Source organism: Phocoena sinus, chromosome 1 (assembly GCF_008692025.1).
Source record: "Phocoena sinus isolate mPhoSin1 chromosome 1, mPhoSin1.pri, whole genome shotgun sequence".
Taxonomy (NCBI): domain Eukaryota; kingdom Metazoa; phylum Chordata; class Mammalia; order Artiodactyla; family Phocoenidae; genus Phocoena; species Phocoena sinus.
This window is the reverse complement of record NC_045763.1, coordinates 19,007,414-19,032,263: the sequence shown is the minus strand read 5'-3', so window position 1 is coordinate 19,032,263 and position 24,850 is coordinate 19,007,414. Positions and strand designations below refer to the sequence as shown.

The 24,850-nt window shown below is 47.8% G+C and overlaps 1 protein-coding gene across 1 annotated transcript in view; it reads right to left on the bottom strand.

Annotated features, from left to right (window-relative positions):
* The window catches only part of GRHL3 (grainyhead like transcription factor 3), a 35,528-nt gene extending 17,271 nt beyond the window's left edge, over nucleotides 1-18,257 (bottom strand). The window contains exons 1-5 of the mRNA XM_032642325.1: nucleotides 18,028-18,257; nucleotides 6,113-6,299; nucleotides 3,309-3,370; nucleotides 726-1,071; nucleotides 395-468 (exon numbers count right to left, since the gene is read on the bottom strand). Coding sequence (XP_032498216.1) covers nucleotides 395-468; nucleotides 726-1,071; nucleotides 3,309-3,370; nucleotides 6,113-6,299; nucleotides 18,028-18,044 — 686 coding nt within the window. The 5' untranslated portion in view covers nucleotides 18,045-18,257. The remainder of the gene's footprint in view (nucleotides 1-394; nucleotides 469-725; nucleotides 1,072-3,308; nucleotides 3,371-6,112; nucleotides 6,300-18,027) is intronic.
* Between the last annotated feature and the right edge of the window lie 6,593 nt (nucleotides 18,258-24,850).

Here is a 24,850-nt window from a genome sequence, read left to right as displayed (position 1 = left end):
GGGCAGGAAGCCCAAGGCTCTGCTATGGCCTTATTATGTGACCTCAGTAAATCACTTTACTTCCTGGGGCCTCAGTTTCCTCTTTTTCAGAGTTTCTATTTAATGGCTTTGTTGAGCCACAATCCTCCTGAATAATGAATAATGGAAACCAGAGACCCCTGAGGGGTGACAAAGTTATAGGGAAGACTAGGACAACAGAACCTTGGTTTTCTAACAGGGTGCTGAGCTCTGAGGTCCTTGTCACAGCCCAGGAAAGGGATGTAGAAATGACTCTCTTCTTTTATGTGCCTTCACTCCCCTCTTTTTATTCACTGACGATGCCTGTTCTGGAGACAGTAGGGTCTTTCTGCAGCCCACTGCCCAGGTGGCCAAGGGTCCAGGAAGGCTGACTTACCTCTTGGGGCTGGGATAGTCCTCTGGACATGGGGGTTCCGGGGATGTTTTCAGGATATCTGGGAAGAGCAGTGACTGCAGAGAAACACAATCCAGAGAAAATAAATGACCACATTCAGTTCTGCTGGGACCTCAGTCCAGGGCCACTGCATACAACTGTGAAGGCTGTATAGTGTACAACCTGGACAACAGTACATGGCAGCCCTGCCTCAGCTCAAGGACTCTTTCTCCCATGGATTCCAAAGCTTTGACCGCCTCACTGTCTTCTCCTCTTCTGTACACGTGTGACTAGACCCAGGGAGGCTGTGAAGGATATGGGGGTGGGCCCTCACCTCCTGTGGGTCATCTTTGAAGGTGCTGTCAGGCTGCCAGCGCTGTGTGGGAGGCACCCCATGAATGCTCTCAAACAAGGAGCTGAGGGAGCCATTATCATACACATCACTGGTGGGCAGCAGGTAGCCGTCCACAGAGCCAGCTTCCAGCTTGCTGGGGCCTGGGGTGAGGAGAGCTGCCTTGCCCGGTGTGGGTGCAGCCCCCTCCAAGCTCATTAGGTTATTCTTCTTGAGCACATCTGGGTACTCTGGGGCTCCAGACACATTCTCTGTCAGGAATTTCATGAGGTGCGTGGGACTTTCAAGGGGGGTGAGGTCCATCTCATATTCCATGCCATGGTAGTACCTGAGGAGAGACAGGAGGGATAAGTGGGTGCACCTCTTCTCTCTGACGGGCGGGAGTTCCTTGGCTGGACTGGAGAGTGACCATCACACTGACATACTGACCTCTTTTAATCCATCGTAATGTTAGGTCTTACCAACATGTGTGAAACACGATACTGCAGGAAGCCAGTGTGTCACAGGGATGAGCAGGGAGGAGGGTGTCAAGAATGGAGCCAAGTACAGGCTCAGAGTTCAGGGGGCAAATGTCTGCTTTACCCATTACAGTACTTGGTAATTAAAAAAACTGAAAGTTTAATTATTTATTTCTTATCCAGAGTCAAATGTCTCCACACTAAAAAAGCCGTATTGAGTCACCCATGGTGTGGGCAAGAGTGGGTATTTGCGAGTACAGTTAATGCACGTTGAGAGAAAGGTCTGAGAGGATATACCCCAAACTATTAAGGTGGGCAGGGAAGTAGGATTACAAGAAACTTACTTTTTTACTTTATTTATTTTTTAGCAAAGATAACAGTGTCTTTAATGCATTTAATTTTACAGAATCCAAAGAGTTTTTACATATGGTCCTCACTTGGTTGTCAAAAGAGCCAGATAGACTATTTTCACACATAAGGCCCAGAGATTCACATAATCAGAGACACTGAGTGAACACACAGACCTTATAATAAGATGATTCTATTATCAGTGGGTGCTCTCCTTTAATTGTGCCAGTCTTCCATTCCCACCACCATACTTCTGTTTCTCAATGCCCAGCCCCAGTATGGATATTTATTTTTATTTATTTATTTTTTTTGCGGTATGCTGGCCTCTCACTGTTGTGGCCTCTCCCGTTGCGGAGCACAGGCTCCGGACGCGCAGGCTCAGCGGCCATGGCTCACGGGCCCAGCCGCTCCGCGGCATGTGGGATCCTCCCGGACCGGGGCACGAACCCGTGTCCCCTGCATCGGCAGGCGGACTCTCAACCAATGCGCCACCAGGGAAGCCCTGGATATTTATTTTGTAACTACACCAAATTTATTTTTAAAAAGTAAACTAAATTTAAAAATAGTTACAACAATAGGTAGTTTAATTATTATAATTATACAAATATTGTTTCCTGGCTGGCCAAATATTTTACTATAACTTTTCTTAGAACAACTTTTGTTGTTATTGGAATTATGATATTAACGAGTTTTTTCATTTTATAATTTCCTACTTGTCTATTCCTAATTTCCCTAAAACTGTCATACACCTATAAACAATTTTCTTCAGATGAACAAGTATATTATGTAATCCACCAGTTCATTCCTCCCTCCTCCCCTTCCTTCCTTCCTTCCTTTTTTACTTTATACGTTTCTACAGAGTTTGAATATTTTATAACAAGTAGGTATTATTTTATAATCAGAAAAGCTAACAACATTTTAAAAAATTAGTTTTGAGAAAAGTCTCCTGCACCAAAGCCTACAGTTTCTAGCAGTGGAGGGGCCCTGAGGCAGCTGCAAGAGTCGCAATGCCTGCCTTAGCAGTTTGGATGTTCTCAAAGGCAGAGAGGAGACCAGAAGGTTTCCCATCAGAAGCCCTGCCCAGTGGGGGGAAAGGAAAAGTGGAGAAAGGGGGCAGGGCCCTTCCAGTGCCCATCTGGCCATAAGCACGGCCTGGGCTGCTTTCTACAAGAAAAGGAACATCAGTGCCCCGAGGCACTAATGCCAGGCAGAGGCCCAAGAGAGCCAAGGGAAAGAAATATGGGAACATAGGTGTCCCCTCCCTTTGAGGCTGCAGGGAGGGTTTTGGAGCTAGGACAGAAAAGCTTCCATCAGGGCTTTTCCACCACTATGGCTTTGAAGTTTGTTTTCAGTAAACTCCAGCTCACATGGCCTACAGGCACCTAGGATGTGTGTGTGTGTGTGTGTGTGTGTGTGTGTGTGTGTGTGTTTGTATGTGTGTGTGTGTGTCTGTGTGTTCAAGCAAAGTCTCACTATGATTTTGTGGGCCCTACTCTCTTTTGCCTTCATAGATCCCTTCCTCCATAAAAATATTTTAAAAACCTTTCACAATTGCATTGGTATAAATACAAATATAACCCAGGTTGGATCATATTCATTGTTTTCTTCTGACTCTAAAATAGATTACAATGACTTCGTGGGCCCCTAAGAGTACGGTGGGCCCTAGGGACTGTACCTCCTGTGCCCAGGGGATAAGGGGCCTAGAGGTGGGGGTGGGGAAGGGCAAAGGGACAGAGATGGTGGCGCCGGTGAGCCTCACCTCTTTCCTTGGTCGTTCCGGCCCCCAGTGCTGGAGGATAGTAGCCGCTTCTCCTTGGGGCCCTGAGAGGAGAGGAAGCAAGGATTTATGCATAGCTCTTGGGTAAGATCTGGCTGTTAGGAGCCTCAACCCCCTCCGGGGGACTTGGCCGGGCAGGGTAGCTACCTTGGTCACTGGGAGAAAACCCACCAGTCCTTCGAATTGTCAGGCCATCATTTAGTCTGAGCCCCAAGTTACAGAGTGGGGAGAAGTACCCCAAGATTAGCAGTTAGGAATCATGGAATTTGGAGTCAAGCAGGCCTAGCTTAAGTTCTAGCTTTACCACTTAAAAGTGCTGTGTGACTCTGGATAAATGACTGTGCTTTTCTGAGATTCAGTTTCTTCATATGTCAAGTGGGGGGATTATGAACTCTACTTCAAAGGGATTGCGAAGATTTATTAATAAAAATAATGTTCACTGTTTTTTAATGGAGTACTTCCTATGCACTGGACCCTGTGCTATGTGCCTTCTCTGTGTCCTCTAATCTAATCCCTACAACAACTCTATGATGTCTACTAATGTTATCCCCATTATATGGATGAGGAAACTGAAGGTAAGAGAGGCTCCGTCATCTTAGTGATTAGGAGTGTGGACTTCTTGGGTTTAGTTCCTAGATCTGCCACACGTTGGCTGTGTGATCTCGCGCGTCCCTTAACCTTTCTGAACCTCATTGTTCTCATCTGTAAAACAGGAATAATAATAGTAATACCAACCCCTGGGACTGTTGTGAGTGTTTAGACCAGCACCTGACACGTGGAGAGACTATGTAAATGTTACCTTTCATGATTATGATCATAATATTGTTGTATCTTAGAACATCCAGGTCATTTCTCCCTGAGGCTAATAAAGCCAGAACAAGGTCTCCGACCCAGCCTACTGACTCCAATGCCTGGGTTCTTAGTCTCACCCCGTGGAAGAGCATGAGGAAAGGCGCCTGGCACAGTAACCAGCATTCAGTAAGGAATGGTAAGCGCTCACGTTTAGGACTATATTGCCCAAAGCCACATTGCCAGCTTGTGGTCGGAACAGGTCTCGAACTCCCAACTTGGTGCTCTTTCCACACCATTAGATCATGTCTTTACTATACACAGTGCTGCTCTGAATCTAACATGCTCTGGGATGGGAAGAGGGGGCCAGGTGTATCTCACCGGAACACTATATTGCAATAAACCACTGCAAGTGTCACCTTCAGAGCCTGTCCCCACCACTCTGGCCCTGGGAATGGCCTCTTGCCTAGGGGAGATGGTGCTAGATTTTATTTTACGGCCCAACCTCAAGCTATATATCCCAGGCTGGAGTTTAAGCTCAGACCTAGAATTCTGGCTCCTACCATGTCCCCAGGCTGAGGCAGTCAGCTCCAATTTCTTTTCCGTCAAATGCTATGAGGATGTTATCAGTCTGCTGGGGAGAAGGTAAGGTAGGGTAACCATACTACTCCAGGATGAGAACCAAAGCCAGGGAGATAATTTGGGGCTTTCTCATATCTGAGGCCACTTCCCCCCTTGGCCTCTGAATTTACAGAGAATTTACCTTCCTTTGTGTAGTAGAATAGATAAACTACTTCTTGGGCCTGTGAATTTGAGGGCTTATTTACAAGGTGGCTTTAAATCTTCAAGTTCAGATTCAGTTATCACAACATTTAGCTATTTATGTCCCCCAGCCTGAGATCTGGGAAAGTCTCTTGGAGCAATAACCCAGCCTAGGAAGAGTAAGAAAGTTTGCTGTCATATGACAATTCAGACAGATGGGTAGTGGCTGCCTGGAGTACTAGGTTGAAAAAGATTTTGTGTCCTCATATACCCTCAGTGAGAATACAGTTTGTAATCCATTAGCAATGTCTGGCACAGGCACTGGAAGAGGGGTGATGGCGTGTGTTATGTACTTGTGGTTATTGACAGGTTTAAGCACACTCACCATATATGACAGGGCCTAATTCCTGTTCTCAGGAACTGAAAGTCTCCCAGAGTCAAGGCCAAGGCCCAGGAAACAATTAGAGAACAATAAAAGATGGTCTGTCAGGAGGTATTACAATGCATATAATGGCAGCGAGGGTACGAACGACAGTGAGACACTCAGGAGAGGGAGAGGTGATGTGGCAGCATGGCTTCCAAGAGAAGGTGGGCCTTGGGAAGGGCCCTGAAAGAAGGGAATGGATTCAAGAGCAAAAGGCATGTTCTAGGTGGTGAGGTTAGAATAGGCAGGTGGGGATGACAGGGCAACTGGGATGACCTAAGGTACAGGGGCAGAAAGAAGATGGTAGGTTGGGGGTATTGCTGTGGTGTGTAAGGTCAAGGCATTGATCCATTCAATCAATATGTATTGAGCACTGTGTGGCAGGCAGTATGGGGTGCTAGGGGCTCAGTAATGATCATGACATGACTCTGCCCTACAGGAGCTCAGTGTCACGGGGGAGATGGAGGAATAAATGCACAAACAGCAAGTTTCTAAGGATAGCTTCAAGGAAAAGGATGGTGGTTGCTGAGGGTGCCCAGAGGAGGCACGGAATGGGAGACCCCAGAAACCCTTCCTCACCTCCGGCAGAATGAGCTGACATTGAAGCTGAGGCCCAAAGCTGAGAGTACGGTTTAGCTAGGGGGAAGGGGAGGGTACCAGGCAGAGGGAACAGCATGTGCAAAGGCCCAGAGGCGTGAAAGAACATGGTGAGGGGCTGGGGGTGGTCATGGTGGGCTAGTGAGCCATGAGGCCTGAAAGCGAAGACACACAGTCAGTTAGAGGGGGGCATGCCCAGAGGTGGCAAATGTACCATGTAGTAATCGTAGAGGAAGCTCAGGGCTGCAACGCTCTCATCGTCTCCATTGACTCTCATCATGGCCTTCGTGGCCGCTGTCAAGGGATTTTCAAGGTAGGTCTTCCAGGCCTCATCCTCGTTAGTGTAGGGGAATTTCTGGAAGTTAACTGGGTCGTTCTTTAGCAGCCGTACAGATCTGAAACTGAAAGGCAAATAAGGAAGGTCAAGTTTAGGCTGTCCCAGCAGAAGTTCCGTGAACGGTCAGCCTCAGCGCAACACCCAGGAATTCAGAGAGTTACCAGCCTTGAAAACTTGAAACTGCTTCTTCTGTCATCATTGGGCAGATGGAGCAGTAGAATGTATCCAAACTCTGGAGCCAGACGCTTTGGGTCACCACCAAATGTTACCATGTAGAAGCTGTAGACCTGGAGCCTCAGTTCCCTCATCTACAACATGAAGGCTGTAATCCCAACCTCGCAAGGCTTCAGAGAAGATTCAGTAAAATGCTCCCATGGTAGATACTTATTCAAGGGGAATTAGTGTAACAAGGATGGGAAATAACAATGACAAGTCGCAAAGAATAAAATCTCCAGGTAACTCAGCATGAGTTCTTCTGATGAAATTCTCCTCAAGATGGAGAAAGACACAGAAGGCTGGAGATCATTTCAACTTAGAGAGTGTGGTGAGGGACAGAAAGAGCCAGAGCAAGGAAGCCCATAGGCAGAACCTGGTCTTGGGAAATGGCATTTCAGATCAACATTTATTGTAGAGTGCCCAAGCAGCTGCTCAGATGCCAGGAACTGGAGTGGAATGCTGCAGGGCACCCCTAGGCAGGCAGAACCTGGGCACTGAGCTGAGAACTTGGACAAATACAAGCCACATAAGCTCAAAGGCAAGAGATCAGGAAAGACTCTTTGGAGGAGGCAGACATTTTAGTTGGGAACACTCAGCACGGGGGATTATATCACTCAGATATGTAGGGTGAGTGTCCCAGGAATAGGAACATAATACAGATTAATGATGATGATGAAAATAATGTCTAATCTTTATTGAACACTGACCATGTTTTAGGCACTGAGCTAAGCACTTTTCATGGATTATCTCATTTAATTCTCACAACAACACTGTGAGGCATGTACTATTATTTTTCCTATTTTATCCATGAGGAAACTGAAGCTCTGAGAAGTTAAGGGAGTTGCCCAAGGTCCCAGTTAGTGGGTTAGTGAGTGGCCCAGAGGGGATTCAAGCTTGAGCAGGAAGATGCTGTAATACAGAATAGCGTTCTCAAACTTCCACTGCAACAGAATGACATGGAAGGCTTGTTAAAACACAGATTTCCAGGCCCCACCCCGAAGTTCCCTGGTAATGCTGATGCTGGTAGTTTGGGGACCACACTTTGTGAATCACTGGTGTAGAACATGCTCTTAATCGTGAGCAAGGGCATAGAGGTGGGAAAGTTCTGGTTATGTTCACTTTAGAGCAAAGAATGTGTGAAGGATACTGGTAGGCAAGAAGCTGGGGACAGTCAGGCTGAGAAAAGAGAACTCCTGAGACTGGTGTCCTGGTGCCCCGGTGCCCCTTTTCTAGGTGAGTCTCATAGATTCTCTAATGTTAGAGACATAGGAATAATGCCAGCTGCCATTTACTATACTATATATGAACCCTTTCCACTCATCAGCTCTGCTCCTTACAAGAACTTTAGAGGTAAGGATCATTTGCTGCAGTTCACAGATGGAGAAACCCGAGACTTGGAGGAGATAAGAAAATGCCCCCAAATCACCCAACTAGTCCATGACACAACCAGCATTTAAACCCAGGCTTGTCTAGTACCAAAGCCACACATTTTCCACTAAGCCACACAGCTTTATCATAGTGCAAGAGGGCAATCCCTACCACAACAGAAAAATGCTCTAGTTGTGGAATTGCAGGCACTGTGGCAGACTGGTGGGTGGGCAAGGACCTTCAAAAATCACACCACAGGAAGTGCCCTCCTGCTGCCCGGCGGCTCAAGCCTACATTCTCAGACACAGAATGGGAACAGCAGCCAGGCCACACCCAGACAGGCCGAGGGTGGCACTCTCCCAGGGGCTTCTTCCAGGGCAGTGTCTCCCATCTCACTGAGCCCCAGGGTGTGGGGTATTGGGCTCTGAAAGGGAGGGAGAGGGAGCTATCACACAGGAAAGAGAGATGACAGAAACCTTCCTGCTCCAGGGGCATGTAGAGGGAGGCACACCCCAAGTTTCTGCTTCTATAAATCAAGGGCCTTAAGATGGAGAGGCGAGAAAAGGCCCCTCCCAGCTGCCTCCTGGGCCTGGGGTTAGAGGAACTTACAGAGCAAGCCTAGGTGGCTGCCCCCAACCCCTCCCAGTACCAGCCTAAATGGAACTCCTAAACCAAGGGGGCACAGGAGAAACAGGGAAAGGCCTGGTGGACCACTCTCTGGGTCAACAAGGAATCCCAGTGCTTAGCACTGTTCCTTGTTTATAAAATGTGTCTAATAAAAGCACCCACCATGTAGGATGATGAGGATTGAGTGCAACATCACAGGAAAAATGCGTAAAACTGTCTCTGGCACATAACAAGTGCTTAATACAAAAAGAATGATGTGCCATGCCACGGAAAGGACATACTTTACAGAACACTCTTTCCAGAATGTCAAAAATCTTGAGCCTATGGAATCTTATGCTGTATTTTGGTCTTCGGGAGTTGAAATAATTCCTCATTTATAATTTCTAATAAAGGAGTAATATGCCAAAAAAAAAAAAAATTGTGCTCTCATCCCAGCCTGGAGCTAGACATCAAAGGGTTGCAACGTGGTACAAGACATGGCCACCCTGAAAGTCACTGGCAGATCTGGGCCTGGAGCCCCAATTTGCTGACTCTGGTAGAATGACCATTATCGGCTTTGATGAGCTACCAGTTATCTTATCCTATTCAAAAGTTAATTTTTAGAAGACAATGATGAAGTTACATCAGAAACGAAAGGACAGGCAATGTTTGCTGTTCATTTGGAGGGTTTTTCTAGTCTACAGTGGTCTCCAATCCATCCTGTTGGGATCCCAAAGTCTGATTCCTTGATACACAGCAGCTACCATACCTCAAGAATCTACCATAGGTAGACACTGTTCCACCTATTATTCTGCATCATCTTATCTACTCTGCACAATAGGTTTAGGGGAAGTTGAGACTCAGGTGATATTACCTGCTCAAGGTCACTCAGCTAGTAAGTGGCAGAGGCTTACCTTGAACCTGGACTTGTTGGACTCCAAGATGCAGCTCTTAACCCCATGCTAGTCTCCTTTCAAATGCCTCTTTTATTCTGGCAATTCCCCTCCTCTGGAATAAACTGAACCAATCCTCCACTGCAAGACAGAAAGGGATTTCCCACCCACACAAGTCAAGAGGGACTGAGTGAGGAAGTGTGATGAGTGGAAGAGTTCCTGGCCGGGCGCTGGGAGCTCTAGAGTCCTGGTTTCCAAGTACGCTACCAATCAGCGTCACGTTCCAAGACTACGCATTTGGCTTCTAGAAAGTCTTGGCTATGGATAAGGTTAGTTAGCCTTGACTCAGTGCCAAACACGGATCCAAAAACTTTTGGCTCCCTGTTCTCTTAAAGATTAGAATTGAGAGTTGAGGGTGCAGTGGGTAAGGATGTGAAAAGGGCTCCAGGAAGGAGTGAGCCCTACTAATGGGAGACAGAGCCAGAACAAAGAGGGGAAACCAGCTGACTGGAACCTATGCGGTCACCTTACCCGAGGGCCTCCACAAACTCTCTGTTGGTGTCCCTGTCCAAGGCCAAACTCCTCAGCCATCAGAAGGTGAAAGGGGAACGGGGGAGGAGGGTATAGGGAGAGGAAGTGGCTCTGGGCAGCCTTCTAGCCATCAGGTCTCCACCAGGCCGCAGCACAGAAGAATCTGTAGCACCATGGGAGGAAGGAGCAACAGGGTCATAGCCTGACAGACCCGAGTACCCATGTGTCCTTGGGTCAGGTACTTAGCCCCTCCAAGCCTATTTCCTCATCTGTTAAATGGGGTCTATTGAGAGTCTTCTGTGTGCCAGTCAGGGACTCTTCTAGGCACTGGGGAATCAGCCAAGAACAAGACAGATAAGGCTCTTCTCCCTTTGGAATTTGCAGTCTAATTGGGGAAAACAGACGGTAAACAAGTAGATAAATGAGTTAATTTTAGTTAGTGATAAGTGCTGTGAAGAAAATTAGAGCACAGTCATGTGATGGAGTTACCAGGGCTGGCTACTTTAGAGTGGGGATAATCTCATGGGTTGTTGGGAGAATTAAGTACATTAACATAAGAAATGTGTTTGGCCCAGAGCCTGCCAGAGAATCATAGCTTAGTAACTAATTGGCATCATCACCGTCATCATCATCATAATCACCATCTTCTTAGAACCCCCAAATGAAAGTAAAGCGGAGACTCTGCCTGAGGTTCTTAAACTAACATCCTCTCCAAGCCTCCTGTTTGTGAACCAGGTTCCACATCGAAAACAAAAGAGACAGTGTAACAACCCCTTGCCTTGATTTTCACATTCACTATCTCGTGGAGCCTCCCGACATACATGACATGTTATTATCTCTACTTTACAACCAGGAAATAGACAAAGGAAAGAGACGTTAGGTGACCTGTTCCAGGGGACTGGCTGAGTTACAAAGTGAGACTCCTGGAATCTAATTCCATGACTAGTCACTTTTCCACCAACCACTAGTTTCCAAGAAGGGATGTAGAAGAGAGGGGAAAAAACAATAAATCTGGGTGACATCCATCCACCTAACCATCTATGCTTCATTTTAATAAATATTTATCAATATTTATTATACTATGTGCCAGGCTTTGTCCTAGGCGGGCAACACAACAAGATCCCTACTGTCATAGAGGTTGCATTTTAGTGGCAGCCAAGGCAGACGTGACCACAAAAACAAACGGACAGCTACTATCAGGTGAAGAAAGCTATGAAGGAAAAGAAGCAGGAGGACTTCTGACCTGCCTAAACTTTGGGGAATGACTAGATGTTGGCTGAGGAGAGGGGTGGAGGGGGAGAGGGGTGTGAAGATGGGTGGGGAGGATTTTGGACTTTCCAGGTGAAAGGCAAGACAAAGGCAGAAGCCTGGAACAGCTCCCAGAGCTTGTCTGCCTACTGTGTGACATGTGTGAGCCAGGTTTTTTGCATATGTTGCCTTGTTTCAAGGAAGGCCAGCCCATTAAGAAGGAAACTCAAGTCTGAGACTTGATAATCCCTCACATTTGCATAGCGTGTTATATTTTTCAACATGCTTCTCATACATTTGTCATCACCTCTGATCCTGCAACGCCCCTGTAAGGTAGGGAGAGAAGGTATGACTATCCCCATTTGATAGCAGGATAAAATGAACCACAGAGAAGGCCACTGGTTTGCCTAAGGCCACCCAGCTGGTATCTCATGGTGCCAGGCCTAGAACAGAGGTCTCTGTCTTCCATCATCAAGAACCTTCACTAGGCTGCCTCCTCAGAAGCCTGCAGTGGTGAAGTAGGGCTTCCTCCCAAGTCCTTTCAGACTCTAACTCTCACTGCATTCTGGCTGAGCCACTTAAAACTCCCAGTGAGAGTAAGTAAATGTGTCTCAGCCATTAGTTGAGACTTTTGGGGTTCCAGTTAGGGTGCAAAGAGACTTTAGAAATCAAGTCTCTTTTTTTTTTTTTTTTTTTAGTTTTGTTTGTTTTGGCTGTGTCACGCAGCTTGTGGGATCTTAATTCCCCCACCAGGGATTGAGCGCAGGCCCTCAGTAGTGAAAGAGCTGCGTTCTAACCACTGGACCGCCAGAGAATTCCCTAGAAATCTAGTCTCTGGGAGCAGGTGTGACTTGCCCAAGGACACACAGCACTGAGCCGGATTGGGACTCAAGTCTCCTAGCCTCCTGCCCAGTACTCAGCTCAATCACTACCTTACCTCAAAGGCGTTTCAATAATTCAGAGATGGAAAAGTAAGGCCTCTGACTCAATCTTACAGATGGGGGAAGAAAACTCACCACCAAGGCGGCAGCCTCAAACCCCACCAAAGGAGGTGCCTGACACAGGACAGATCCAGTGATCTGGGCCCCACTTCCCTCCAGCCTGAGGAGGAAGAGTTCCAGGGGCTGCCTGAGCTGGGTGTTGACACCCAGATACACCCAATGACTTGTCAAACCCTGTTGTGAGCCACCCAGCCTCAACAGCAGTGATCGATCACATTCACTAATTACCCACAGGGAGGCCCTGCCACAGCTGCTCACGGAGGAATCATTTTTCAGTCATCCGCATGGAAGGTGTTCCCTGGGCATGACAGGAGTGCTCCGGGGTTGTTGTGCTTGACAGTGGCCCATCTGGTTTCTGGATGCACAGGTTGTGAAATGTGCCTTATCACATGCTGGGGCTCACTTGGGGGCCTCAACTGGGAAATGGCAGCACCTAGGGCATGGCTCTATAATGACTCCAGTTTGAATGAGGCAGTGTGAACTAATAGTTACAGGGTGGGCCCCAGAGCTATGCTGATCTGGGTTCCAGTTTCATCTCTGCTATTACTAGCTGTGTGACTTTATGCAACTTGACCTCTCTGTGCCTCAATTTTCTTACCTGTAAAAAAATGGCGGACGATGAGAGCACTAACCTCACAGAGTTATTATGATAGCTATCGTTCACCGAGGGCTTACTAAGTGCCAGGTGCTGGCCCAACAATTCCTAGTCATCGTTTTGTTTAATCTTTAGAACTTTGTGAAGTATTACTGTTGGAAAATGCAATGGGATAATGGAGGCAAAGGGATCAGCACAATGCCAGCACATAACAACATGAACTATTACTACTAATACTCACTTTGTGGGGTAGCCCCCAGAAAATTGCATGACAACTCACAACCTCACTTTCTCCTTCTACTAGCGGCAGGAGGAGACCTGATGCTTGGAGATTCCCAGATAAAGAGGGGCAAGCATTGCCAGCTTCATCATCTGGACCCAGGTGGGCAAGCTAACTGAGAGCCATCAGGCTCCAGCCAACACCTCTAGTTGCATGGAAATTAATTATATGCCATTTTCTAATTATACCAGAAACTCACTTTCTCCCCTTTGAAAATCCCTTCCTCGATGGGAATTTTTCTTTCATGCTAAACTCTCCTCTTGGTTTCCTGTCCAATTTTCCTATTTTTTTCCTCTGTTGTTCAATTGAGATGTGAAAGAAGTTGCAATCTACCTCTAGACCCAGGGCACCACATCCTTTCATTCATTCATTCACTCTGCTGAATAGGCCCTGTGCTGGGTACTGGGACACAAAGGTAAATATCATGCTGCCCCCACCCTCAAAAGTTCTCAATTCTTGCTGACCTCCTAGGAAGGCCCAGTGAAATAACATCGAATATTTGTGAGAGAATTTCCCTTCAAGACTTTCACTAGATCAGCTGCTCTGACCTTTTTAAGGAGGCAAAAGGAATAGAAGAAGAGGGCAGCCAGCCAGGATTATTTGCTCCATTTTACAAATGGAAAAGCTGAGTTCCAGAAAGGGGAGGGAAGACAAAGGAAGGAAAGGAGCTAAGTTATTTTATGCGTCAGGCCTTGTGCCTTTTCGTTCTCATACATGCCGTGAGGTGGGCCTTATCACCATTTTACATATGCAGAAACTGACACAGACGTTAAGGAGCTCATCCAAGTCACCCAGTCCGTACACAGCAGAGCTGCGCTCAAACACAGGTGTGACCGCATAGCAAAGCTCTCAGCCTGCCTACTCAGCTACTACGCTGTAGGTCAGTGGTAGATTTGGGAATCTCCTGTCTTCTAATCCTCTGCCAGGTCTTCTAGGCCAATGGTTCTTTTTTTTATTTTTATTTTTTTTTTGCGGTACGCGGGCCTCTCACTGTTGTGGCCTCTCCCATTGCGGAGCACAGGCTCCGGACGCGCAGGCTCAGCGGCCATGGCTCACGGGCCCAGCCGCTCCGCGGCATGCGGGATCTTCCCGGACCGGAGCACGAACCCGTGTCCCCTGCATCGGCAGGCGGACTCTCAACCACTGTGCCACCAGGGAATCCCCCAATGGTTCTTAAATTTGAACATGCATTAGAATCACCTGGAGGGCCTGTTAAAACACATATTGCTGAACCCCACCCCCAGAGTTTCTGATTCAGTAGATCTAGGGTGGGCCTGAGAATTTGCATTTCTAAGGAGTTCCCGGGTGATAATGCTGACGATGCTGGTCCAAGGACCACACTTTGAGAACACCGTTTTTTCTTTAATTAGGTGAACCAATAATTCTCTCTTTTAAAAATAATGACCCTCTTTCTTTCCTTTCCTCATTTCAAAAGTAACACAGATTTGTAAAAACACAGTATATAAAATATGGAACATATAGAAAAATTAGAAGCAGAGGCTAGAATTCACCTGCATTCCTCTGCTCAGAAATAAGCACTGGTAGCAGTCTGGCATGTCTCTTAGTCTTTTTTCAACATCTGTGCTGGTAGGAAGCAGGGTAGCACATTGGTGTGGGCATCCTTTTGGCCCCTGGTAAGATCTCAGCTCTTCAGTGCGATGTTGGGAATATATTGCCTGGGGCAAGCTGAAATCCCCTCATCCTTAAATTTATACTCCCATCCTTCAGTGGATTGCTGGGAGGGTTACAGGAGATGATGTATTTATCAAGTACCGGACACTGTGTCCGCTGTGGAGTCAGCGCTCAAGAAAACGCTTGGCTGTTTATGTTTTACCGGAGGGCACTTAGGGTATGCTATTTGTGTTTTCAGCCCTGCGGTGCTTCCTCCCCCTCCTCCTCCTCTATGTGGACCCCTGACGACCCTCTTGGCTCCAGGCACCGACCGGGCCTTCTGGGCGAGGGCAGCGGGACGAGTGGCAGGGACCGCCGCCGTTTGGGTCGTCGAGGGACCTCTCGGACCGGGGCCCAGTCCGCCTGTTTTACAGCCCTGCCTTAACTTGGATTTTTAACTTTTCATTCACCAGCAGCGTAGCTCCGACTTTTAATAACACACCTCGTGCAGGACAAAAATTTGCTCCTGGCAATCACGGTTTCGACCACAAAACCACAGCGGGAGGCGTTCCTAGTTAACTCTGTCAGCGCTGCAGGCAGCCTGGAGCTCAGCGCTCCCGGAGCTTGGGTGGAGCGGTGGATAGGTCCGGTCCACCTCCCACCCTCCGCTTCGGCTCTCCAAGATTTAAGGGACGAAGATGATTCCAGACTGCGGCCCCAGCGGGGCTGCAGAGGGGAATCCTGGCGCGCCTCGCTGACTTCCCTCTCTCTCGTCCACTCGATAGATCTACTACGTGCTGATCACTTAATCTTAATCCCCTCGTATCCTCGACGGGCTGGACGGGACAGCGCAGGCCGGCCAGGCACCCAGTAGGCCCTCGCGCACTCTAAAGATGGGACTCTAAACATGGCGGCCAGCCTGGGGCCCGTCGCCCTCTCTGGGAGCTCTTTTCCCGCGAGAAGTAGGCGTCCGGCAGCGACTTCCTGCGCCCTCGCCGCCCCAGGATCCCTTGCGACCGGCTTTAGCCCCCCGAGGCGCCCAGGAAAGCGGGATGGAGGTACCCGAAGTTTGCGGAGTCCTGGAGGCTGGCAGATGCTCCCGGCCCGACCACATAAAAGTCCCGTGCGCTCCCCCCCCGCCAGCTGCCTCGAGCTGGCTTTTAACTCCACCACCTTGGCCTCCATGCTCCTCAAGCGCAGGCCTTCGAAGTGGCCTAGTAATAGGGCTCACGTTTATGGAGCTTCTCCTCCGGGCCGGCTGGCCTACATACGGGAGCTCACTGTTTCCCTGACCAGGTGGGTGTTTATAGTCTTTATTGGACAGAGGAGGAAACTGAGGGTCAGGGAGGAGAAGCAGATTCACCAGGACCCTGAAGTTGCTAAGTGGCAGAATTTAGAGTCATGTGCAAGTCCGGCTTTTCCTACTACGCCAAGGCCCAGCAAGAGGTGGTGTTTCTGTCGGGATCAGAATGGATGCTAGGACCAGTCCTCTTAACTCTACACGTTTGGGGGGAATGCAGCAGCAGCAGGAGCTCAAAACTTGCAAGCCAAGCAGCGGATTCCACCCCTCAACCCCCCTTATCAGTAAAGGCACTTGAGCCCCCAGGCACTGAGACACTGTCATTGTAATCTTTAGTGGTGGCTTCAGAGTCTGCCAGCAATTACACAGCAGGCACAGGTTCCCCTCACCCCACTCCAACCGGAGAAGCCTCTACTGTCAGGAGTTCTGACTTCAAACTCAAATCATTAAGGAGGAGAAATGCAGGAAACCTTTTTGTTCAAGTAACCCAGCTTCAGGACATTTACCCCCTAAGGGGCACCAATGAATACATTTCTGTCCGCAGCCTCTGCTGTTTTAACCAACAGATCTGAGTGGGATGGAGACACATCAGAAGATATTTTTTGTTTTCAAAGTATGGAAAAATAGAAGGCAAGAGGTTCAGAAATGCTCATTGATTGGTTATTTCTGTATGAAGTAACAAGGCTATTTTAGATTGCTCCTTACCAGCCTTTAAGTCAATTGCTTGTCTAAAGTTACTGGATACCCCAAAAGCTCCATTAAGTGGGTCCCAATATGGCCACAATTTACAGATGAGGAAACTGACATTCAGACTGGTGAAGTGACTTGCCCAAGGTCACACAGCTAATTAGTGGCAGCTGGAACTTGAACCCAGGTGTTGGCTCCACTGCCCCTGTTCTTATCCTAGTTGTTAACATGTTATCAGCCCCAGGGAGCCCATTCAAGAGAAATCCGATGCCCAGTGATTGTACCATGAACATAGTTAGCTAACCCCAGAGAATCCAAGAGCTGACTGGTATCGTGGAAACTTGTCTGCGGTCAGGACCCACCAACTGCTCTGCTCTCAGGTCTTCAAGTTCTTAAAACAGTCTATTAAGGAGTAGCTAGAAAAAAAGATTGTTCAATCCTTGACTCTGCCTACTCACCTCTGAGGGTGGCAGGAAGAGGACAGTCTGTATTTTAGAAGCCTGGCTTCTGCCAGCTTCCCAAACCCAGGCTACGGCAGCCCAGAATCCCAGCCTCATCCCACCTTCTCTGAGGTCTGGACCCCAAGCCAGGGGTCCATGGTGAAAGTCATCATCAGCCAGCGGGGATTCTAAATCCCAGATATGGGCAGGAAGGCACCTGTGTCCTGTCAGGCAATAGAGATGACCTCACTGAAAACCACATCTCAGCCTCCTCAGCCTTAGAACCGCCTCTGGATGAAATCAACCACATTTTATTTGAGTGCATCTTCAGACTTTGGCTCTGTGGTAAGCATTTTACAGCCTTTATCACACAACTCTCTCAAGAATCCTACAAAACATTCTTGTACCCATTTTCTAGATGAGGAAAATGAAGCGCAGGTCAGTTGAATGACTTGCCCAAATCAAGATCTCAGCCCATGAGGAATGGAGCCTGGATTTGAACCTAGGTCAAGCTGACTAAAGAGTGCATATGTTTAACCAGCACACTTCACTTTCCCACTTGGGACTGTTCCAACCCAACAAACAAGTCCCTTTAGAGAAACCCAACTCTCTGCCTAAGACAGTTCTTAGAACCACCTCAGAGAAGTTCCTTTTGGCAAGAAGATAGAAAGCCTAGATGGGATTGGAGCTGTCTCTGATTTCCAAGGCCCCCTTCACAGTATCAGAAAGTGGTGCTGAAAGCCTTCACAGTTTCAGTCCTGTGTTTCCCTACCTGGCTCGAAACTGCTCAGCAGAGAGAGAAAGGAAAAAAAAATTTTTTTCCCAGGGAAACACTCAGCTCTAGCTTGAGACGGGGCTTGCCTCAGCACGCCAAAATGAGATCGTCAGCCCATTCATTTACCCTTACAAATTGCTCTGTGAATCTTGGCGCCAGCCTCCCTGCTCTTTCCCCTTCTAGAAACCCCATCCAGACTCCATGCTCACAGCGCGCCAGGCATCCACCGGTGTTTACTCACTCAAGTTCATTCGACATCTTCCTGCTCCCAGGCTCCCAGGCTTGACGGATGGATCGGCACCGCGCACCAAGGCTCTGCTGACCGCTCGTCTCTACTACTTGCCTGACACAGACATTCCCTGCCCAGGGAAGTGTTTGATTTATGTTGAGGTTTCAGTGACGGGATTCTGCTGACAGGTAGGTTCCCGGCAGCTCTGCCGCTGATTGGCTACAGGTACAGGTGCCGGCGACAGCAGGTATACCTCAACAGGTGCAGCTGTTAACTCCTGGCCTGCCGAGCTGGGGGCGGAGCCATGGGTGGAGCTGGCCAATTCCTTCCTTGGTGAGGGGGTGGGGGGTGGAGATTAAGGAGGAGGGAGGAGAAAAAAATGTTGGAGAGAAGATAGCCAGAGGAAAAGTACAGGGACAAACAGATACTTGGCTGCAGGAAACCTCGATTCCTGTTTCTAGTTAGTATCCTGGATACCCCGGAACATCCCCCCACCCCCGCAAATTCCTTGGGCCCCTCTTCTACCCAGCATCAACTACTTCACAGCCACCAGGGAATTCTCAAAGGAGAGAGCAGATCTTCCCCTGTGGGTCTCTGTAAAAGTTCCCTTTCTTTTTCCTAGAGCTTCCCTTTAAGATATCGACATCTTATTTCTGAATAGTCTTCTACAGTTATTCAGGTGATTTCTTTTGACTTTCACAGTGACCCACTGTGGTAGCTATGATTATCACGCTCTCTTCCTCCCCAATACACACACTTCACAGGTGAGGAAATGGAAGCCAGAGAGGTAACGTGACTTGCCCAAGGGCATGAGCTAGTGAGTGTCAGAGCCCAGATCTGAATCTTCAGTCATCTCACTGCAAATTTGGCTTTCCCTTTGAGCTGAAGTCAGTGGCCACAATTCAGCAGACATTTATTGAGCACCTGTGGTGTGCCAGGCCCTACTCTGGGTTCTGAGGTGACAGAGGCCAAAAAGACAGGGTCACTGCTCTTAGAGGAGTTTATAGTCTGGGGGAGGGGGGTGTTGGTGGTGTGGCGGGGTGGGGCAGTAGGGTGGGAGGCAGCCTGTTATTTGGTGTGATACAGACCTCAATGAGGGGTGAGCAAACCACATACCTCCGGCCAGCACAGAAGGGATGGAAAAGTCGAAGTCAGTCACCTCCAAAGCCTTAGCTCGCCAGTCATTTCACAAACTCTGATAAGTGCTCTTCATTCTGTGTTGGAAATGCAGGAGAAATCAGTTGCCCGTTAGACTAAGTAATTGTGAATGATTGCCATGAGCTGTCTCCTGTAAAAACAAGGTTGGTAAACCCAGAAGGTCCACAAACACAGGAGAATGCTAGAGGTTTTTTTTAGAGCTTCCACCAGGATTAATTTGAAACTGAATCTAAGCCAATCTTGGTATCTTTTGTTTCTCCTTTCTCTCTTTCTGTTCTCCCCCCACCCCCCTTTTGGCAAATTATCTCTTTGCTCTGTCTTCCTGGGAGCCTCACCTTGGCCCACTCCTTTCTCTCTCACGGAAAGGCGGGGTTTCAGCTACTCCTGCCAATTTGATGGAGGTTTTCAAGGTAACGTAAGGATCCAGAGGAGCCCCCTGGGGTGCAGTCATGCCTATGGAAAGGGGGTACCGGATTTGAGAACTGTCAGAGGTAGGTTTCTCACTGGAGGCTGTGTTGGGGATAGCCAAGGGGGTCGTGACAAATAATAGCAAATAATAATTGCTAATGAAGCCACCTCCTCAGAGCAGGCCTCTCCTGCCACCCTTGTCAAAGCAGACATTCAGTCACTGTATCACACCACTTAATTTGGTTCTCTGCAAATCCCTTATGACTTTTGGACATGTTTCTAATTGTTTATTGTCTTTCTCCCCTTCTTCTGGAGTGTGAACTCCATAAGAGCAGAGACCTTGTCTGTCTTGTTCACTGTTGTAGCTTCAGCGCCTTCCACAGTGTCTGGCACATGGTGGGCGTTCAGTGTACCGCATGCGTCAGGCATTGTGCTAAGCCTTTGCATACACTATCTCATCTAATCCTTACAGCCACCCTATGCGATGGGCACTTCTGTTATGCTTGTTTTAGAGATGAGGAAACTGAGGTACGAAGTGATTAAATAAGTTACTCAAGCTGCAGGGCCTGGGAGTGGTAGAGCTGGAGCTGGGATCTGGTCTGACAGCATAGCCTGGGTACCCAAGCACTTGACAGGGGTTATTGGTGGCAGGAGGGCCATTTGGTGCCAGTTGTAACTGCAGAGCTTACTATAGCCCAAGGGATGGCACGCTTGTCTGTGTACCTGTCCGCCCACCTCCTGAAAGGCTGAGGAGTTTCTGTCAGCTGTGTTGCAACTCACAGGTAAAGGGCCATGGGGGTGACTCATGCTGGCTGGGCTCAGGTGGAGGCTGGTATTCCAGGCAGCGTGTCTGTGCTCGCTGGGCTCTTTAAAATGGGTCCTTTCCATCTACCTCTGGATCTTGCGTCTTTAATCACCCGCACCCATCTGCAGAGATCAGCAGAGGCCCAAATCATGGGGCACAGGGTTTCTATGTCTCCACACATGGAAGGCTCCAGAAGGCACCCTGGATGAGATGGAGGGACTAGTGGTCTGGGGTAGGTAGGCAGGGTACCATGAGCCAGTTTATAAGGTCACCAGACCCCTCCATCAGGAGCTAAGCCTCCCAGTATGGAGGTACTGGCTGTTGTAGGCCTTCGTTGAAAGCCTCAGAGACGCCAAGGTTTTAGACACCACCCAAGCTTCGCTCCCGCTCTCGCCCCTCTCCTTCTCCTCTGTAGCATGGGCATGGCCCAGGGCTTGGCTGGGCTGGCATCTCTTCCTGTTCTCAGATTGGCCCAGTTCTTGGTTTCTTGGCGGAGGAGATTGAAAACAGAGACCATCCAATCATATGTGACATAATAATTATATTCACAATAATAGTAAACAATGATGGCTGCTATTCATTTCATGTTTGCATTTTGCAAACACAGTGCTAAGAGTTACCTGTGTCATCGGATAGTATTGCTCTGAGACTGGCAGACCTGGGTTGAAATCCCAGCCCAGCCACTTACTGGCTGTGTGATGTCGGGCAAGGGACTTAAGCTTTCCTCACCTGTTTCCTCACCTGTAAATGGTTATAAAAATAGTATCCCCGTCATGGGCTTTATCGTGAGAATTAAATGAGATAATGTATGTGAAGTGCATTGTGCAGCGCCTGGCACAGAGCACTCAGTAATTGTTAGGAAAGCTTCTTTTCCCCTCATTTAATTCGCATTTAAACTCAGTGAGGAAGCTGTTACCTCACTTTACAGGCAAAGAAACTGAGATTCAGAGGGGTTAAATGATTTGTCAAAAGTCAAAAGCTAATTAAGTGAAAGAGTTGAGATTTGAACCCACATCTTTCTGCCTCCACTCTTGTAGAACTAGACTAAGTTAGGAATTATCCTGGGTTCAAGTTCTGCCCAACCGCTGGCCACTTGCCAGCTAGCTGTGTGACTGGGTAAATCTCTTTTCTCAGAGCCTTGGTTTCCCTCTCTATAAGACAAGATTAGTGAATCACTGTAAGGGCGGAGGTACATATCGTCACCTAGGTTTTCTTTTCTAGATTAGTTCTGGAAAAGAAATATTCCTCCTCCAGACTTCGTGATCTGCCCCCCGGAAGATGGCACAGTCCTTCCTTCCTCCCTCTGCTTTCCAGGGTCATGACTGCCCGTGGGCCACTGTTCCAAACGAGTGTGACATTCTTGGCATGTTGGGGAGGAGTAAAGGTTAGGACCGCTGAGTTAAGTGAGTGCTGAGCGCCAGGGCTGCTTCGTACGTCTGTGAAGGTGTGCACTGCACCGTCACAGGGCTGTTTACAGCAGGAGACTTGCACTGTTGGGCACCATGGTCCTGCTAACAGCCCTTCCTTTTCTAACACATTAAAACTCCATGGTTGGGCTTCCCTGGCGGCGCAGTGGTTGAGAATCCGCCTGCCAATGCAGGGGACGCAGGTTCGAGCCCTCATCCGGGAAGATCCCACATGCCGCGGAGCAACTAAGCCCATGTGCCAAAGCTACTGAGCCGGCGCTCTAGAGCCCACAAGCCACATCTGCTGAAGCCCACACGCCTAGAGCCCAGGCTCTACGAGAGAAGCCACTGCAATGAGAAGCCCACGCACTGCTACGAAGAGTAGTCCCCGCTTGCCGCAACTAGAGAAAAGCCCACACGCAGCAACGAAGACCCAACACGGCCATAAATAAATTAATTAATTAATTAATATATATAAAAAAAAACTTCCTGATTATCCCAAACTTAATGAAAATTTGTTGGCATATATAAAAATATAGAAAGGACAAATACCCAAATGTCAACAGTGCTTCTCTGTGGGTGCCGAAATGATAGGATTTTAATTGTTTCCCTATCTCCCCTCTCCCACCAAATTTTCTGCATTGATGGTGCTTTTGTAATTAGAAATTCTAAACAAGGCCCCAGTGTAACTGTCATTAAACCAAAATAAATGCCCTTTGACTCACTGGTCATCATGTCCCTATTCTTCCTGGAGTAAAGATGGAGATAAAGATAGTAAAAATTCAGTCCTTGCTCAGAGCCTCCCTGTGAGGTCCATGGATAGAGACTGGGGGGCTGTCCAACCTGCAAGCTCTAGTCAGCTCAGGAATCGGATCTTAATTAGAATTATTATCATTTGCTGAGCACTTACTCTATGATACTGTCTTTAGATGCTTTATCTCACTCCTCCCTGCATTATGGGATCGCATAATTCATCCCAGACAGAGATTGGCAAACTCCTGGAGACTGACCAGGTTACTAAAGGAGTAACTCTGGAGTCAACTGCCCGAGACCTTGGACAAGAAACTTCACCTCCTCATTACCCACGTTTCCTCCTCAGTGACATGATCCCCGCGAGGATTAAAGGAGATAACCCAGTGTCCTTAGTACATGCCAGACACAGTCCAGGAGCTTTATTGCGTATCATGTAATTCTCTTGAGTCCTATGGAGTAGTTGTCATAATTATCCCCATCTTACAGAAGAGGAACAGACTCAGAGAGATGAGGTAACTCATCTAAGGTCACTTGGCTATCTACTTAGTAACAGAGACAGAATCAAAGCAACCTCTACCTGACCCCAAAACCATGGAAACAGTCCTTTCAGTCTCCTGAGTTCCTTTCTGGAACAAAGCCTAAGATGGATGGATGGACGGATGGAAGGAAGGAAGGAAAGAGGGAAGGAAGGAAGAAAGGAAGGATTTGTTAGCTTCTGGACTGCAGAAACTCTACAAGGAAAAGTAAATCTCACATGGCACCTGTCCCAGATGTCAACAAGTGTTCAATAAATATTTGTTGAATAAATGAAAAATGAGTGTGTATAATTTACACAAGATCATTCTGGGCAAATCAGCTGTGTGGCCTTCTACCCCCACCCCACAGGGAAGACCTCCAAAGTTTGAATCCCCGCCCTCCCTTTTCTTAGCATATACCTTTGGGCCAGTGACTCAATTCTGTAAATTTCAGTGTCCCCATCATCCCTCAGTGGGGTTGACCTGAGGATTAAATAAGATCTCAATGTAGAGCCAATGGCAAGCAGTAGGTAGCTGGTATTATAGGTGAGCACTCAGCTTAGGAAGGGGTCCCCGGCCACCACCTATTTCTAGCCTCAATACACAGCTTAGTTCACAGCACTCAGCACTCAGCCTCCCTTAGAAAGAGCCCCTTCTATGTGTAAAGCTCTTTTCAGTTTACAAAGTGTTTTCCTATGCTTTATCTCCTCTGATAAGGCCACAGAGAGGTGGGGGCAGAATGTTTTACTGGCCCCATTTGATACATAAACTGAGGTTTAGAGAAAGCACCCCTACTTAAGCAAAGGAGTTTGGATTGGAACCTCAAGTTTGGGATAAAGCGTTACCGTAGACACCATTATGGATCCTGTGGGTCCCGTAAGTACCATCCTGGATGTTCACCTAAAGGTCTGTTTCATCCTAATATTCTCTACCCTGTCACTGGACTTAAGTGGAGGGATAGGCCACACACCAGACATAGAGAATATAGCCCTGATTGGAAGGCGTGGAACGACCTGGAAGTTGTGCTCATGAAGAGTCAGGACAAGGAGTAGGCAGCCTCCAGGCCCTTTTACACTCTGTACTTTAGATTTTTATCACAGTTCTGCCAATAACATGACCTACATTCCTTCCAGAGGAATGGAAGGACATGAGGAATCATGGGGTCTAAAGCCATCCTGGAAGCTCCCCTGAAAAAAAAACCAAGAGAAAGTTTGAAAACCCTGGAAACAAGCAAACAAGAAGGGTTGGTTTGTTTGTTTTTTCCACTTATCAAGTTGATAAACATGAAAGAAAAGATGCTGAACCCTGGTGTTGGCAAGGGTGAGAGAAAACAGGCTCTCTCCTTGCCACAGTGAGTGTGAATCAGTCCACACTTTGGCTTTAGATTTTAGCCCACCCTTTGATCTAACAGTTTCACTCATAGGAATTTTGCCTAAGCAAATAATCTGTATGCAAAGAGTTATCTGCAAGGATATGCATCAGAGCATTGTTACAATCCTGAAAAATTAGAATTAATATAAATACCCTTCAGCAGAGATTCAGGGAAGTAAATTAAGGTACTTGAATTGTAGTTGGATACTGAGTCATGGTTCAAAAGGATGCTACAGAAGGCCCCTTAGCACCATGGAAATTACTTCCTACACTTACAGCACAATTGTTAGCATTTTTGTCTTTGCTGTGTGCAAGGCACCAGACTCAGTTGTTTAATCTCATTTAATCCTCAAGACAACGCTGTGAAGTAAGTACCATTATCCTTATTTTTACAGACGAGGAAAGTGAGGCCTAGGAGT